This window comes from Podarcis liolepis, assembly GCF_965112155.1.
Source record: "Podarcis liolepis genome assembly, chromosome: 9".
NCBI lineage: Eukaryota > Metazoa > Chordata > Lepidosauria > Squamata > Lacertidae > Podarcis > Podarcis liolepis.
In genome coordinates this window covers 20979664-20997785 of record NC_139564.1, presented here as the reverse complement: position 1 = coordinate 20997785, position 18122 = coordinate 20979664, and the positions used below count along the sequence as shown (strand labels likewise).

At 42.5% G+C, this 18122-nt stretch overlaps 2 protein-coding genes across 4 annotated transcripts in view; one reads left to right on the top strand and one right to left on the bottom strand.

Moving 5' to 3' along the window:
• The window catches only part of LOC310686130 (uncharacterized protein C4orf17), a 101239-nt gene that overhangs the window by 38375 nt on the left and 44742 nt on the right, over positions 1–18122 (bottom strand). The window lies entirely within an intron of this gene.
• Positions 443–17070, top strand: LOC310686120 (alcohol dehydrogenase 1A). 2 transcript variants are annotated; one of them, XR_014515720.1, is made up of 10 exons: positions 461–620; positions 6325–6426; positions 7335–7473; positions 7841–7928; positions 8682–8901; positions 10697–10960; positions 12012–12147; positions 13205–13343; positions 15365–16723; positions 16913–17070. XR_014515720.1 is itself a non-coding variant. In XM_083459290.1 (9 exons), exons 1-9 carry the CDS (start codon positions 603–605, stop codon positions 15387–15389), a joined length of 1131 nt encoding a protein of 376 aa, XP_083315416.1. In that variant the 5' UTR covers positions 443–602; the 3' UTR covers positions 15390–17070. The 2 variants fall into 2 exon arrangements, 1 of the variants encoding a protein (XP_083315416.1); XM_083459290.1 differs by having other exon boundaries at positions 443–620; positions 15365–17070.

The following is an 18122-nucleotide window of genomic DNA, read 5'->3' as shown; positions in this document are numbered from 1 at the left end:
CGCATGAATGGCAATAAAAAAAATAACCGACAATAAAAGGCCTAGCATATATAAGATTTTCACCAGGTATCTAAACTCATCAAAACTGGTGCCAAGTGAGCAACCCTGGGTTCTACAGGCACAGTGCTGCCTCTTCATCCCCTCATTAAATTGGTCTTGAGTGTAACATGCTAGACACCCTATATCTAGTTTCATTTCCTCTCTGGAGCTGAATGAATGGTTTCTATGTTAGATGCACCTGTGATTAGAGCAGGATGGATTTATGCTGTTTAATTTGGCACATATCTGCGTGGATATTTGTTTATAGCACTGTTTTAAACACCTTGATAAGCATCAACCAACTTCTAATAAGCGTTATCTCCATTGCTGCTAAGCTGCAGTGTGGAATTGTGTATCATAGCAGAGGAGTGGTCTAATGCATCTCCTTTTTGGGCTCTGGGGTGGGATTTAAGAATAAGTGGGTTTGGTTAAAAGGCACCAAGCTGTGTTTGTGCAGTTGTAGCTTGCAAGGGAACTGGGTAAGCAAACTGTCCAACAATTTGCTCAGGCTAAACCAAGAAAGCAGAGAGCAGGAGAGACTGCAGAACTGAGGAAGAAGCACAATGAGTACCGCAGGCAAAGTAAGTAGAAAAATCAACGCTGAGTATTCACTGGTGCTCATGGTCCAGAATTAATATTGGACTGCACAAATGATTTTTAAAGTAATTTCCTTTTCATTTTTTCCCCTGTAATTGTAAATTTGTTTCATGGATATCAGTTGAGATTATATATATTGTATATAGTTTTAAAAAATGATTCTAAAAGTCAGGGCTGAAAAGGATTAAACTCCAACGGAGTCATCACAAAACTTATAAAATTAAAAACACAAATAGCTGGAGAAGCAACATTCATGGATGCAGGCAGTTGGACAAGATGACCCTTGAGGTCATTTTCACCTCTAAAATTATATGATTCTATGCGCCAGGAAGAGCCTACCGATTTGGGAAGGAACAAGTAAGTACTGTACAGCAGTATCCAACAAACGTGTTATGTTGAAGGCTGCTGCACTGAAAGCTCGTTTTAAGCTAATGGAAACTTGAAAGCAAAAGGTTTTTTAAAAAGAAAAAAGAAAGAAAGCATAGTTCAAGTTAAAATACAAGTAGGGCAGCAATACCTAGCCATTGCTTATGTTTCTACCAATTATAGCTGGAAAGTTAAAATACATGCTTAACTCATTCTTGCTGGAAGCAATGGGACTTCAACAGTGCTTCACTTTTGCTGGATTGTTGCCACACTTTGGAGTTTTTAAGCTTCCCTCATATGAAAGCAGTGCATACATTATGCCCCAAATACCTCTTATTTTCATGATCTTATAGGCACAGCTGTCAACTTTTCCCTTTTCTTGTGAGGAATCCTATTTGGAATAAGGGAATTTCCCTTTAAAAAGGGAAACGTTGACAGCTATGCTTATAGGACTGGGATTGCTCTATGTACGAGGGCTAGCAGTCTTAATCTCTAGCAGCAAAACTCACAAGGAGTCTTGTGGCACCTTAGACTTCCAACATTTATTCCGTCACAAGCTTTCCTGCTGTACAGTCCACTTCATCATTTTTTAATCTTCAAGGCACCTCAAAGTTCTTTGCCTATCTTCTTCCTCCTTCCATTGCAGCATAGGACACTGCCCTTTGGCAGAGTCAGGCCATTTGGTCCACCGAGCTCCACTGACCAGCTGTGGCTCTCTAGCATATCAGACAGGGCTCTCTCCCAGCCCCACCAGAAAATGCTGGCAATTGAACCCAGGATCTTCTGCATGCCAAACAGATGTTCTACCACTAAGCCATGGACCTTCCCATAAACACATTGAGAAAAGTATTTCGTTTTTTAAAAAATATATGTATTAAACAATCCATGAAGGTGCAAATCTGATGGCTGTGGGTTAAAACTTTCTGGAGAGATTTCAGCTGGAACACATTTTTGTTGTTGTTTAGTTGTTTAGTCGTGTCAGACTCTTTGTGACCCCATGGACCAGAGCATGCCAGGCACTCCTGTCTTCCACTGCCTCCTGCAGTTTGGGGTCAAACTCATGCTGGTAGCTTCAAGAACACTATCCAACCATCTTGTCTTCTGTCGTCCCCTTCTCCTTGTGCCCTCCATCTTTCCCAACATCAGGGTCTTTTCCAGGGAGTCTTCTCTTCTCATGAGGTGGCCAAAGTATTGGAGCCTCAGCTTCAGGATCTGTCCTTCCAGTGAGCACTCAGGGCTGATTTCCTTAAGAATGGATAGGTTTGATCTTCTTGCAGTCCATGGGACTCTCAAGAGTCTCCTCTAGCACCATAATTCGCAGATGCACCATAATTCGCATATGCAGATATTAAGCTCACAATGACCACCACCTTTTATTTAAATCCTACCTATTCCCCAAGGAGCTAAGGGAGGTGCGTACGGTTTTCTTCCCATTGCTCCCATTATTCTTCTCTGTAACCTGGAGGAAGTTTAGACTGAGAAAGTGAGAAGCCCAAAGTTTCAGGACTCCCAATGGTGAGAGTTGTTGTGGCTGGACTACAACTCACACTGTGTTTGCTACCTTTGTGTCTAAGCCTTATACTACAGACTCTTAAGCCAGGCCTCTTATATTTCAGTTCCGAGGCAGCTACTCTTTGCTCAAATAATTTAAAGCACAATATGCCTGTTTTATTAGAAACGGTTGAGTATTTTCCTGAATGCACTGCCAAGGAACATAATTTTCTTCAATAAATACACAGATAAGGCTTTCTTCTACATATACAGTGGTGCCTCGCAAGATGAAAAGAATCCGTTCTGTGATTCTCTTCGTCTAGCGGTTTTTTCGTCTTGCGAAGCAAGCCCATTGACGGATTAGCGGCTTTTAGTGGCTTTTAGCAGCTTATCTGCTGATCGGATCAGCTGATAAGCGGCTTAGCGGCTTAGAAAAAGGGGGGGGGAGGAAAAAACCAGCAGGAACTCGCAAGGCATTGTCGTCTTGCGAAGCAAGCCCATAGGAAATTCATTTTGCGAAGCACCTCCAAAACGGAAAACTCTTTCGTCTAGCGGGTTTTCCGTCTTGCAAGGCATTCGTCTTGCGGGGCACCACTGTATAAGCAGAACTCCACAATGTGGAAATAAACTAAAGTATAAGGAATGCACACACCACTGATTTTTAACAAGAATACTTAAGGATATTCAGCATCTCAATTTGGATCATGGAAATGCTTCTGTACTTCCACAGACCTCTGTTATTCCTCTCATAAACTCAGTGGGTTGTATCTGACAGAAGTAATACTCAGAATAGACCTGTTGAATTAAGTGGATCTGCCAAGTCAGTCAAATGGTTCTCCTCAAACAGTTGGATACAATTCAATAAAAGGAATATACAAAAAGTTGTATTTCTTCACACTCTATTATGAACAAATACCCATGGCACTTTTTATCATTTAATTCAACGAACCATTTAACTAGGAGACACTAGTAAGTGGTTTGTGGTATTCAGTAGTTCTGGATTCCCAAAGTTAATGTTGCCTACAATAACAGCAGACATGCTTAAAAAAAAAAAAAAGACTAATTTTGCCAAAGACAGCATGTCAGATGATACATATTTAGTGGTGTGGGGATTGCTTCACTATTACAGAATGTCCTGCCAAGAAGCAGTTTTCTGCAAAAGAGATAAAGTAAATGAACTGATACTGGATGTTGTTTAGGCAGCTTTTACTGGTTGTATTTAAATGAGGTTACTAAAAACAACACACCACCACATTTATTGCATTTGCCAGATATGAAATTCCAGTGTAAAATATGTGCTGGCAAGAATATTCATCACCTCATATGAAAATACCTCCCTTCTACATTCTATTCTGCGTTAATAGTATTGCCAATGACACGTTCCAGGCTAAAAGTTGTTTTAGCATCGCTTTAAAAAACAAACCACAAAAAACACCCACAGAATTTATATCACACCTTTTTCTCCAAGGAGGTGGCATACACTGTAGTTCCTCCTCAATTATTCCTCCTGTGAGATAGGTTAGACTGAGAAGCAGTGACAGGCCCAAGTGAGCTTAATGGCCAAGTGGAGATTTGAACCCTGGTCTCTCAGATCCTAACCCAACACACTAACCACTACAAATTCTAACCACGACACCACCCTGGCTCACTCATAAGAGGTCCTATAATCCCTTCCCACAAGAAAAATACCAAAATCTGTCTCGTAACTCTGCATAAGTCTATTTGATTATTTAACTTATTTAGCGCTTAATAGATTAAAAATTTCTCTAATTGCAGTGTACAAAAAACTGAAGCAACATCAGACAAACAAAATATTACAAAAATATACAGTTACATATAAAAATGTTACATTAATTCATATATTTCAATATGAATTCATTTTCCTTCTGACACACCCTCTCTCTCAGCCTTCTCACCCAGAGCCCAAACAAACTTACAGCTCACCTGCAAATATCAGACGAGACCCTGGAAACAGAAGGCAACATCACCCTCATCTCTCACTCTAGATTTGCTTTTTATGGGCAGGCCCAAGGTGGAAGGTAATTCCTCAGGCTGCCCACAGCTGTGCCCCATTCAGCTGCACTCTCCACTCCCAATGACAGGTGCAGAAGGTTTGTTGAGTTTTCCAAAGGGGCCAAAGGATAAGGAAAGGGCCTCTCTCCACACACAGCTCTTATTTCCTTCTATTTGCATGGATCTCTAAATGTGCTATGTTGCATGACAGATTGAATAATTAAAGCACTCTTCCTAGATACGCATCTGGAAATAGTTAATCCACTCAGTTTTTGAAAGCTAGCCTTTGTATATGGCACTTTTCTTTAGGCTTGTCCAATAATTAATCTTGGAAGTTAATTTGGGGAAGATTTTGCCATTAACCAGTTATGGACCATTGCTAATTCTTGAAAATAAACTACTTTGCACAATAAAAACTGGCAGGATTTGCATCTGGAAACTGTTTTTTTCTCACACATTTCCTCCATCCCTCCCAACTTACGTTGTATATTGAATCAATTCGTTTCTTTCATGGAGAACTTGCAAATCTTACCCCAAATCTTAATTTTGTTCATTATTGTAACTCTTTCCTCCAGGTCTTTGAAGACTCAGCAGCAGCTGAATATTCTGATATTTTTATGGTTTTAATATTTTTGGTATATTATTCAGTGTCACCCATTGCTATAAGATTCCTTAGCAAATGGAATCTTATTTTTCAAGGGGAAAATTATGGGCATTTTTTCAAGGGAGTGAATGTTTGATTTCCCTGAAAAGTAGAACTGTTTACACAACTCCATCTAACTTCAGTCAATAGCTAAGGCCTACAAATGTTACCATCATATTCATAATAATGTGCAGCTCCAATCTCAGCAGACCAAATGAAAATCCCAATACACAGGAAATGTTTCATAAATGTCATAATGAGCATGTCAATATAAAATATAAACTGGGCCAGCAGGTCAGAGGTTCTCCATACCTAAAAGGAAGAGATGCAGAGGTCATAGGATGAAGGGAAGGTAGGAGCAAGCTTCCAGCAGCGACTCAGCTGTTATTCATTGTGGTTTCTCCATTCCTATGCTAGGCAAGGTTTGCCAACAGGGTGCCCATGAGTGCCTACTGGTACTTCCTATGGCACTTGCAAAAGGTCTCAATGAAAATATCCTCAAAAATCTACAATGCACAAGAGACTATTTGCTCTTCCTGCGCCTGTCTTCACTGGTTGGACCTTTCTGACATTGAACATAGACTAGAACAGTGTTTCCCAACCGGTGTTCCACGGCACACTAGTGTGCCGTGAGACACCGGCTGGTGTGCCGTGGGAGGAAGGCGGGCGAGTCGGGCGGTGAGAGGCGGCGGCGAGGATCCGCGTCGAGCCGGGGGCGGCTCCGCGGTGGTGGTGCCGAGCGGCGGGGCAGCGCGCGCAAAAGGGAGGAGCGCGAGACAGCGGAGGAGGAGGAGGCCGGCATGTCCGGGCAGCAGCAGCAACAACAGCAGCAGCAACTCCCGCCGCCGCCCCCTCCTCCGCCCGCTATCGCCGCCGCCGCCTCAGCTGCCCTCGCTCTGCTGCCTCCTCCCACCCCGGCAAGGGGGAGGGAAAAAACTTTCGCTTTTGTGCGTCCCTCCCGGCGTGACGCTGCGCGCTGACGTCACGGGGCGGGGCTTTAATGGTGGTGTGCCGCGAGATTTTTTTCCGGCTAACAGGTGTGCCGTTGCCCAAAAACGTTTGGGAAACACTGGACTAGAAGACCTCAGAGGTCCATCTTCCAGCTATGATCTAAGGTGCCTCAAGTGTAACACACAATAACAAAAGTGATTTGATATCTTCTATCATCTTGACAGGTCATTAAATGCAAAGCAGCCGTTGCTTGGGAAGTTAAGAAACCTCTGAGCATTGAGCAAGTGGAAGTAGCTCCTCCGAAGGCTCATGAAGTTCGCATTAAGGTAAACGAGACATTGCACGTTGATGCTACATGGACTGAAGACTCATCCTTGCAATGTTGTTCTTTGTTTATTGAAAAACACAAGATATAGTTCAAAATGTTACAGTTACATAGCGTTTATGAAATCAAATTCAGGAAGTCACAGTCTACATTAGAGATATAGAATGCTCTTAATAAAGAACAAGACTTCACACATTTGATGATGTAATGGTGGTCTTTGATAGGCCACGAGTTTAACCAAGGTAAACAGACCCTTTATTTTGTATATACCTTTAAAGCACATTCAAAGCACATTTTCCCCCCTCAAAGAATTCTGGGCACTGTAGTTTAAGGATTACTCGGAATTGTAACTCTGTGAGGGGTTAACAACAGTGTCCAGAATTGGAGGGGGAAAATGTGTTCTGAATGTGTATACAGCTTTAGACATTCCATTTTCCCTTGCTTGCCACTGTTTTAGCAAATATTATCATTCCAGCTCCTAAGGAGTACACCATACATATTAAATGGGTTTAGCAAAAGAATAAAATAATACAAGCATGCAAGGCTATCTAACTGTTGGTTTCATCATTTGCTGTAGGGGAATCTGAGTTCCTTCAACCCTTCTGTGAACATTTTTTATTCAAGAGCCTTGAGCAAGGATGGTGAACCTGTGACCTTCCAGATATTGTTGGACTCCAATTCCCATCATCGCTGACTATTGTCCATACTGGCAGTGTCTGATGGGAGCTGGGAGTCCAACAACATTTGGAAGGTCACATGTTTTTCATCTCTAGGCTGCAAGATGTTGTTCCACAGGTAACAGCCAGGTGCTAAAAGAGTTATCATGAAATATGTTAATTTCTAACGTCCAAACAGGAAAAGAACACAATGATTTCTCCTCTCCTGAATCACAATTTTGTTTCTGTGCAGATTTTGGCCACAGGGATCTGTCGCTCAGATGACCATGTGATCAGCGGTGCCTTTGCTATGCCTTTTCCGATTGTTCTGGGCCATGAAGCAGCTGGTGTTGTAGAGAGTGTTGGAGAGGGAGTGACTTGTGTGAAACCAGGTATGAAGAGTGGGGGGTGAGGGCTTTCACATGAGACCCCGAGGGCTACTTCTTACATGATAACACTTGTGGCCATCGGTGTCTCAGCTGAAGAAGTTGTTGCAAAATTAATATTTGCAAATCACAGTGTAAACGTTTTTGACCTGTGCAAGCAAATAGAAGGTTGACTTTTCACTATGCAAATTGCCCAGTTTATGTTGAATATGTGTGGTTTTTTAAAAAAATTAAGTTTTAATACAGTTCTTTGATGACACTGCAGTCCTTCTTCCCAGTGTTGTGTTACTTAAGTGGCTGCTGAGTTGTGCTTTCCTACACTGCTATGGGGTCTCATGTAAAAGTTTATCTATTTGTGTATTTTCTTCTACAGGAGACAAAGTAATCCCCCTCTTTGTTCCACAATGTGGAAAATGCACTTCTTGCCGAAGTACCAAAGGGAACCTCTGTTCTGAACATGAGTGAGCTTCAGTTTATTATTATTATTATTATTATTATTATTATTATTATTATTACACAGTTTTTCTGACATAATTTAATGGCTGTTGTTTAAATTAAAACAAAGGGAAAGAGGCAGGAACACAAGGTAGTGTTCCATCTCCTTATATTAATCAGAGCAGTTCATTTTTTAAAAAAGGAACTACTTTTTAAAAAATTAATTGTGTTTATACCCCACCTTCCCGCCAAAGGTGGTGTACATGGTGTACTCCTTTCTCATTTAATCCCCACAACAACCCTGTGAGGTAGGTTAGGCTGAAAGGCAGGCTTTGTCCCAAGGTCACCCAGTGGGCTTTGTGGCTGAGTGGGGATTTGACCCTGGTTTCTCCCAGGTTCTAGGCAAAACTCTAGCCACCAAACCACACTGCCTCTCATCTAATTCATCTTCGGTTCACTCTGTGTAGTTCAGAGATTTTTGAGTCAATTCAATGAACTTCGTTAAACTAAACTAGTTCATTCCAAGCACTGGTACTGATTCACTTTGTTCTTCACCTGCTTCCATTGGGCACTATAGCCAGTATTTGGCACTGCCTCTGATAGAAGCTTCCCTCCCGATACAATAACGATTTAGAGGAGGATTTTCCTCAAGGAAAGAGTTAACCCGAACTACAATAACTGTTATATACACACAACCAGGTGGTGCTATTTGCATTTTAAGATGCACATTAAGGTCACATCTATTTTTCCCCCCATTTTTGCCTGTCTCTTTTCAACAGCCTCAGTGAGGCTCGTGGATTAATGCTCGATGGCACCAGCAGGTTCACCTGCAAAGGGAAAAGCCTTCATAATTTCATCAGCACCAGTACCTTCACGGAATACACTGTGGTACACGAAAATGCAGTGGTGAAAATTGATGCTGCTGCTCCTTTGGAAAAAGTGTGTCTGATTGGCTGCGGGTTTTCCACCGGTTATGGTGCAGCCGTTCAAACAGCCAAGGTGAGTTCTAGTAGAGCACAAGTATATCCACTTCTTAGCTCAGTGCTTTTCAAAAGGTGTGGCATGCCACATTGGTGTGGCAGGAGAGGATGCCAAAGGCAGAGGGAAGATTCAAGGACAATCAAAGGAACATTTAAGCATTTCAGTATAGTATAGTATAGTATAGTATAGTATAGTATAGTATAGTATAGTATAGTATAGTATAGTATAGTATAGTATAGTATAGTATAGTATACAGTCATACCTCATGTTACGTTTGCTTCATGTTACATTTTTTCAGGTTGCGTCCTGTGGTGACCCAGAAGTACCGGAAAGGGTTACTTCCGGGTTTCGCCCCTTGCGAATGCGCAGAAGCACTAAATTGTGCTTCGCGCATGAGCACAAGTGCAAAATCGCACCGCGCACCTGCGCAGATACGGATCCCATTCGCAACCAGAGGTACCACTGTAGTATCAAAATATTGGGGGGGGGGATATACAAACAGAAGCAGTATCCACACCTCTCTTCAAAGAGCATTGGCTATTCTACACAACATATTGTTCTCCACAGCATATTGGTGTGAACAGGCATTTTCAACTCGGACAAATATGAATGATCAGGAAAGCGAAAGGCTTCATTGTGTAGATGAGAGGACATGAGTTTGTTTGTCTCAAATTAGACCTAATATAAATGAAATTACCTGGCCAAAGCAAGCTCATACCTCTCATTGTGTACATATTTTGTGTATACATGTAAGAGGCTCATTTAGAATTAGAGTCTATGTTCTTATGTAGCTGCATTGTTTTATACTTTCTGGATGTCACATGATCATCTTATAAAGTAGTTGTGTTCTATGTTATAAATCAAGCACTGCTAGGAGTTGTTTCTTTTTGTTTTCCAGTGCATTTCTTATCAATAAAAAAAATCAGTGTGGCATGAGCAAATTTTTATTCTTAAAGTGTGATGCAGAGAAAAAAGTTTGAGAACCACAGGCTTAGATGCAAATACAATTATTTGTGTTTTCCTTGACAGATTGGTCTGCTCAGTTCTGCCATTTACCTACCGTTTGTATATGAGTCAGGGTGCATTTGTCTTGCCTCATCCCTTGTTCCCCTGTTCATTTCATCCCGAGATGAAAAATAATGTAAAGTAGCTGAGCATCATTAGCATTCCATACAATGTGTCCTTTGTTGTCCCATCTCAGGACAGCAGTGTCTTGCCTAATTAGCTGTCACAGCAAAGAGACAGAGCACATGCTGCTGTCACCATAGGTATGTCAAGCTGTCCCCTTGGACCATTATCTCCAACAGTCTTGAGAAGCTGTTTTGTACTGAGCCAAAACAGGTGTTCTAAAATCAAGGTATAGAGCCCTCTGATGTGTTCTAGGTATCATGTAAACCTGGATTTCAGGAACCAAAGTCTGCGAATTACCATTTCAAGGGATGGATAGCCCTGAGACCAATCCAGAATACATAACACACAAAGGATAGCTCCATATTTTACACTTTTTGTACTACACATTAGAAGGACCATATTTCAGAGGGTACAGCTCCTTAAATGCCCCTTATTTCTGAAATTCTAAGCTGGTCCCTACTGGAAGGGACCAAAAAGCCAGATGAATTAGCAGAGCAGGATGGAAACAGCTCCCTGCCCACCTATTGCCCCAACCCTGTTTTGAGAAGTTAAAATACATATTTTTTTCCACACCAGTGAAATTGTCTTCTGAACAAAAGCTGAAAAGTATGCTACACTGAGATATACTAGGACTACCGAGCTGTGCAACATTTTTTTTTTTTTTTATCTTATGGTTTCCTAGGTGGAGCCTGGTTCAACCTGTGCTGTTTTTGGTCTGGGAGGAGTTGGTCTCTCAGCCGTCATGGGCTGCAAAGCAGCTGGAGCATCCCGGATCATCGGGGTCGACATCAACAAGGATAAATTTCCCAAGGCTAAAGAGATGGGAGCCACGGAGTGCGTCAACCCTCTGGATTTCAAGAAGCCCATCAATGAAGTGCTGTTTGACTTGACTGATGGTGAAGGTGTAGACTACTCGTTTGAAGTGATTGGGCGTGTTGACACCATGGTATGTGACTTCAGAAACTGGACTGCCAAATAGTGCCCATAAGGCAGAATTAAAATAGCCAACCTGGGGATAGATCAGTACAGTCAGGAGTATTGATTGAGAAAGTCCTGGGTGAACAAATACGTGGCAAAATATAAAATTGGTTGTGGTGCATGACTGATGTCTGAGGGTAGGCTGTGCCACATGAAAAGGGATGGAGGAGAAATTTGATTCGGTATGCATCTAAAGCTGAATGTCTCAGATTTGCATTTTCTAAAACATTATGCAAACAGAAACACAGCTCTCCTTCAAATTTGCACTTCTCTGAATTTTGCAGTGCAGTTTTCCAACCAATGTTTAGAAAAATGCATGTATTAGGGAAAAGTGTGCATCAAAATGAAGATATTGGGGAAATAGCATATAAATATGCATTATATTAGGGGAAATGGCTTGCAAAAATTGATCAAAACTGTATATAAACCTGTTTTTATTAGGAGAAATTAGCAGCAAAATATCAGTGGATTTGCATGAGGATTTAAAAAATGAAATAAACCATAAATTGCTGCAAAATGTAGAAAAGTGTGGGAAAAATGAGAAACTGGCAGATACTTCCACACCAAGATATTACTGTAAATTCCCTCTTCCAGGTGATTCAAATCCCTAGTCTGACATTACATTTACAGTTGCCTATCACATCTCTCTCTGAGCTGAGCTGAGCTGAGCTGAGCTAAGCTGAGAACAGTATTCCAAAATTCTGGGAGACACAACATCCAAAGGACAATTACATTATGATTCACACGGTAGTCTTGGAGATGCAGATCAGGTCAAAATACATCAGAATTCTTAGTCACCAAATCTTTCGAGCATCCCTATCTACAAGATTCAAAGAGTACATTTTTCAAGGGAAAGAGAAGAAAAACAATAATGAAAGCTTTAAAATTCAGATGCTTTGGGATTTTTAACCATTGTCCCATTTTACTATTTAGGTCAGGGGAGAGCTTTTATTTTGTCATCACCACATTTTGTAAGTGAAACAAATAACGAAATGCCATGTCTTTGTGTCTTACCTCAGACGGCTGCCCTGGCATCGTGCCACAGCAACTATGGGACCAGTGTAATTGTGGGAGTGCCTCCCTCTACCTCTACAATTGCTGTTGACCCGATGTTGCTTTTCACAGGACGTACCTGGAAAGGATCTGTTTTTGGAGGTATGATTGTGGGCTCCCCCCCAAAAAAAGCATATTAATTCCATGTATGCAGGTTAAAATTTTGGATAGTTTCATGTCCACAAAAAAGGGATAATTTTGGACATGGCGGTGAGTTTCTGAGTGTGCTTTGGGATAGTTAATGCAGAAATGTACAAACTGTACCTCCAAACCCAGGAACAGCACACAACTGAATCCTGTTGTCAGCTGCCAATAACAAGATTTCCATTGGCATACTTGATAGCTCCCCACTTCTCAGTACTAATTCAAGCTTCTCTTGGAGGTTCTTAGAGTTGGGGAGAAGGGTGGGGTGAGAAACAGTGAACTGCTGGATCCAGGAACAGGCTGTCCAGTTCAAGTGGGAGCCTGAACGGTCGCAGGGGAAGCAGTCTAAAGTCCAAGCCAAGCAGAGAGCATTCAGCACTTTGGACAGCTCCAAGACAGTCGCAAGAGAAGTTGTCCCTGCAGTGAGTTAGAGTCAGATGAAGCCTTGTGACCAAAGCTGGACTGTAGTGGGCTCCACTTCCCGGGAGGAGCTGGCTGGCTAGTTATTTTGTATTATTCGGCTTATTCATGACTGGTGAGACAGAGGTAAAACAAGGAACTTATCCTGAGTCAGAGGAGGCCGACAGGCAGTAGTGTGATGGAGGACCATGGTCTTACGTGATGTGATGTCTGGCAGGTGAGTCATTGCTTCTTACCAAGAAGGGGAAGTGGCAATGAGGTCAGCATGGTTTAAATGCACTAGTGTACCCAAACCAATGCACTTACCAGCCTTTGCACTGCTCTGCCTTCCCTTCTGGTTTGTCCCTTCCCTTCCTGGTAAGCAGCAGCAACTCACCTACCAAGAGATTGGGTAAATGTATCTGTGCCACCATGCCATCTGCTACTGGCAGCATGGCTGGGGCCGCAACAGTCCTGGATAAGGGCTCTAGTGGCTCTTTCTCAAGGAAGCAGGAGTCCTTTGCAGTAAAAATTCAGGGAAATAGTTTCACAGTTTGTATTGCTCTTATTTCCATGTTGCATTTTGCCTGATATTTCCCTGTTTGCTGGTTTTCAGGGTGGAAGAGCAAAGACTCTGTCCCCAGACTGGTTTCTGATTTCCTGGGGAAAAAATTCATCTTGGATCCATTAATAACCCATACACTACCTTTTGAAAAAATCAATGAAGGATTTGAATTGCTCCGGGCAGGAAAGAGGTGATTCTTTTTTCTTCTTTCTTAGCTGTACTTTTAAATACCTTCTCCTTGACTATGGGGTACAGTTTGTGGGGCTACCTGCAGATTTCCAATCAGGCAAGACTAACTGGGGCGAATGGAAGCCTCCATGTCAGTTGCTGCCTCCACACAGGTGATGGGTTTGGGATGATGTCTGTAAGTTCCATAGCAGAACATCCAATTTGCATGTGTAGGTTCGGTTTACAATCTTTCAAAAAAGGATCAGGTGGCATAGCAGGAAAAAGCCCCCTGTCTGGGGCTCTGGAATAGCACTGTCACTAGTCAGAGAAAAGACTACTGGCCAAAATGATTATTTTTATTATTTATATACAAGCAAACCCCCCCCCCCCATTTACCTAGGGGTTGTGTTCTGAGACACTGTGCAAATCAGTGAAATTGCATATATTTGAAACACCATTGGAAAAGCCTGCAAACATCCCGTTTCTGACATTTTTGTGATGTTTTTGTGTCACTTCTGGGTTTGGCGCAATGCACATGTGCACAGTTGCACACATATTGAATGGGGGGTTGCCTGTATTGATATCGCTTACTTGACAAAATGGCTTCTAAGGGGTTTACAAACCAATTATAGAATATCTCTTTACACCTAATTAAAATGCACAATAAAATAAATGCATTAAAATGGTGTATCAATTAAGCAGCACTGAAATTATTAGATCCGGAGCTTCAGGTCTGGAGATCAGGAGGTTTGTCTAAAGAGATGCATCTTCATGAGGCAGCAAAATGCCAGTACCTATGGGGTGTCTCGTATTTCAGCAGGCAGAGCATTCCACAACACTGGTTCTACCAGTGAAGAAGCCTGCCTCTGTGTTACAACAAGATGATTATCATCAGGCCAAACTAACCAGGTTCCAATGGATGGACAAACAGTCTCACCTGTGACAAGGCAGCTGCTTCTGCTTATGTGACACCTGGAAGTTCTGCTGTCATTGCTGTCACCACCACCTATCTGCTCCTGCGGCCACCTGCTATACCACTACCCTGTGCCCCATTGCATCCACTGCTGGCAAGAAGCACTGTCACCGCTGGTGCCAATTTCAGGCAAGATCTCACCCAAAATGGGCGCTGTCTTGCCTCAAATCAGTTCTGCTTCTCTGCCACTGGTGGAGGTGGTGGGGCAGGCGGGGAACCCATGGGTATGCTGCTTGGGGGGCTTTTGCTGCCTGAGGCAGTGGCCTCGCACTAACTAAAGGCTGGGCCCTTTCTGATTGCATGTGGACCACTACCATGTGCACAAGACAAACATCCTTGACTCTTCTCTCTCCCACGAGAAGAGTCCTGTTGGATCAGGTCAAAGGCTCATCAGCAGATTGTTCTCATAGTGACCAACCAGATGTATATGGGAAACCATATTGGCAAAACCTGTTGGAGTTTCACAACTTTCTGACTAGTTGCAGGACCTTAGCCAGACCTAGCAGAATACACGCAGAATTCATGGAAGCAATTGGCGACTTGGCTGCGGACAGGATAGACGAAGCAGGAACCAGGAACTTGTAGTTAGGTGTTTATTATATGCAGTGGACTATTTACAGGAACAGAACACGGATCTTATGCTAGCTCTCCCTGACACGACACACAGCTTCTACACTGACACAGAACTCTGAACTCAACCACTGAACACACACATTCCAGTTAGTAGGCCATTAATTATCACTCCCTTGAGAGAGCTTGACCAATCAGGGAGCCTCTGTTATCACCCGGTGGACTTACTCCTTCAGATTGCCTTCTGGCTGTCTGCCAAACCTTAATTGACTCTGTGTGAGTAGCTGCACGTACACAGTTTCCCAACAGTAAGCAGTATTTGAAGGCATACGGCCACCAGCAGTGGAGGCAGAACATAGACATCATAGCTAGTAGTCACTGATATCCTGCAAAGGCAGGTTGGAAAAGTACAGGAGACAGTAAGATTCTAGCAGCTCTCTTTGAGTACCTGGGAAACAAGGCTTGTCAGACTCATATATATATTGTTTTTTATGTTTCAGCATCCGCACTGTCTTGACATTTTAATATCTTGGGGTGAGAAGAAGGATGACAGAGTGAACAATAGAGGAAGTTACTACTCCCAATGTCTATAATCAATATGAGTGCTAAGTTTGTCTATGTTTTCATTTTCTTCTCTTCTGTCCTCATGTTTGCTTAATGGACCAAATCTGAAGAGGTTTGCTTTCTCTCTAGCTAAGGAGTTGAAAACATGTACATGCTTGAGAGCTTAGTTGACCAGGTGATGGCCAAAGGTAATCTAATACCTTCTTTTGGTAAGGTATTTTCTGCACAGTAGCCTCTCTGTGCTTCCAAATAAATGAAAACTACTGCAAACACAGTTCTCAAGTTATCAGGTGTTAAGGAGCTTGACATAATATTGAGTTTCTTATTGTTTCCAAAAAAAACATAATTATGACTTTCATTTCCAGCCAGAGAATGACATGTTATATTGGACTAACTTATATTAAAAATACATCATTTTATCCATTTGCCATTTGAGTAAGGTTTCATGTAAACTCTCTTTCTGATCTAGAAATGGCTTATAGGTGAAGAACTCAGATGCGTGTGTAGAATTTCTCCATGTACAAAAGCTTTCCTTTGAGCACTATTTGTGCATGCAAATGGATGCATGTGCAATTTAGTTCTCCGTTGATAATATGCATTTTACATGAATGGAACCTCACCAGAAGAGCTCAATGTATGCATCTGAGTACTCGGAATGGCCATCTGGATCAGAGCAATTGTTGCATCTATTTCTATACAGCACCTTTCATCACTCGGAGCTGTATACAAAGTGCCTTAATTTAGAAGTATCTACATTAATTATACAAATTGTTTCAAGGGCACAGTAGAGTCTAGCTAAAGTTTTTTAATTGCCAGTAAAAAAAAAAAGTGCTACTATAAATCACATTACAATAGATTATACTTATGGTAAAATAACTATATTTCTGTTTCCAAAGGCAAAGCCGGTACTAGATAATCCTTTAAGTGACTTGTTGTATATACAGAGAGATGGGTAGGCACCAGATTAAGTCATGGGACACACGGGTTCTCATAATGGGAGGAATTCAACCCTGTGCTATTATGATTGTTCTAACATTGGAAGCACTTCTTGCTTGCCAGATGGAATAATCTTCCTCTCCCCCCCCCCCCCGCACTTTTCTAGGGGTTTATCCTGATGCTCCGGAGTGAATTTTGAGAAGGTGCAGAGGGCGCAGGGGAGGGTAAATCGCTAGCAGATCCCCTTGTCCTGGTTTCCGCTAGCCTGTCCGTTTAGTTGAATCCAGACCAAAGTTCTTGCTAATTCCCATCTCAGCATGTGATAAAGTCTACGAAAGAAAGATGTGGCCTAATAGCAGGTTATCATTTCTGAAACCTTTGTTGCTATCAGCTGTAAGCACTTTGCTTCCAGTATATTGAAACAGGACCTCCTTATGCATTGGCTTAGCTGCTGAGAACTTATGGGATGTTTATGAAAATGTCGGGTGGCCACGTCCCCAGTCTCCCCTGCCAAATGTATGTTGACCCTAAGTTTGCCAAGAGATGAGTTAAGACTGTAGTAACAGTTTGTATTAGAACCCGTGTAAACTTAGGTGTAGCCTGGTTTTATCTTATTGTTTTCCTTTCTACCATTGTCTCTGCTCTTTGATGTGTCTTTCCCCCCCCCTTGGCGTGTATATGTAATCAATAAAACAACTTTCCTGTATTCAGCTGGCGTGAATCTGTGAGTTCTGCAATCCAGCTATTTGGCAACCTTTCTAACCTGAAAGGAGTAGATAAAAGGGAGCAACCTGCGGCCCTCCAAAAGTTGCTGGACTACAACTTCCATCACTCCCTGGTCATTAGTCACATTGGCTAGGGCTGAGGGGCTGGATTCCAACATCTGGAGGGACACAGGTTAGCTCCTTTCGCTTGCCTGAAGTTTTTCCATGGTAGCTTGACCAGGAATCATGTTGGGGGGAGCATGTACACCGACAGTACTGTCAGCTCTCCAAAAGTAGATCCAATGCAAAGAATGTTGGATCCAATGGAGACATCTGTGTTCAGCTTCCTACTCAACCACGAAGCTCAATGGGGTGGGGTGGCCCTATCATCTACCGTATTTTTCGCTCCATAAGATGCACTTTTTTCCTCCTAAAAAGTAAGAGGAAATGTCTGTATGCCTTGTGGAGCGAATGCGTGGTCCCTGGAGCCGAATTGCCCAGGGGCAAAAAGCAGATCGTGATTTATTTATTTTTTAGAAAGAGGGAAGGGGGTGTTGAAACAAAGCCGCTGATCAGCTGATCAGCAAGTGATCGGGAGGGGAGATAAGGGACTCTAGCAATAAAGGAGGCTGCCTGGGAGGGGGGAGGTAAAGACAATAAACTTGCAAGGAGAGGAGACAGGAAGATTAAAGCAATGAGGAGAGAAATTAGAAGAAAAGGAGGAGCAAAAAACTGCTCCAGCTAAGGAAAAGACACTAAGGCAAACAAGAGGGAAGGGGGTGTTGAAACAAAGCCACTGAGCAGCTAATTGGCAAGGGATCGGGAGGGACATAAGGGACTCTAGAGATAAAGGAGGCTGCCGGGGGGGGGGGTAAAAGCACATGGATCCTCAGGATTTTTGCACTGGGTCACCCCAAATTCACCATCAGATCACATAGCCTGTCCATGGCCACAGCCTGCACCAAAAAAACACACGTATCCACTGTTTCGTGGGGCGGCAATGACGCAAAAACATGGTTACAAAGCACGGATCCACATGGATCCTCAGGATTTT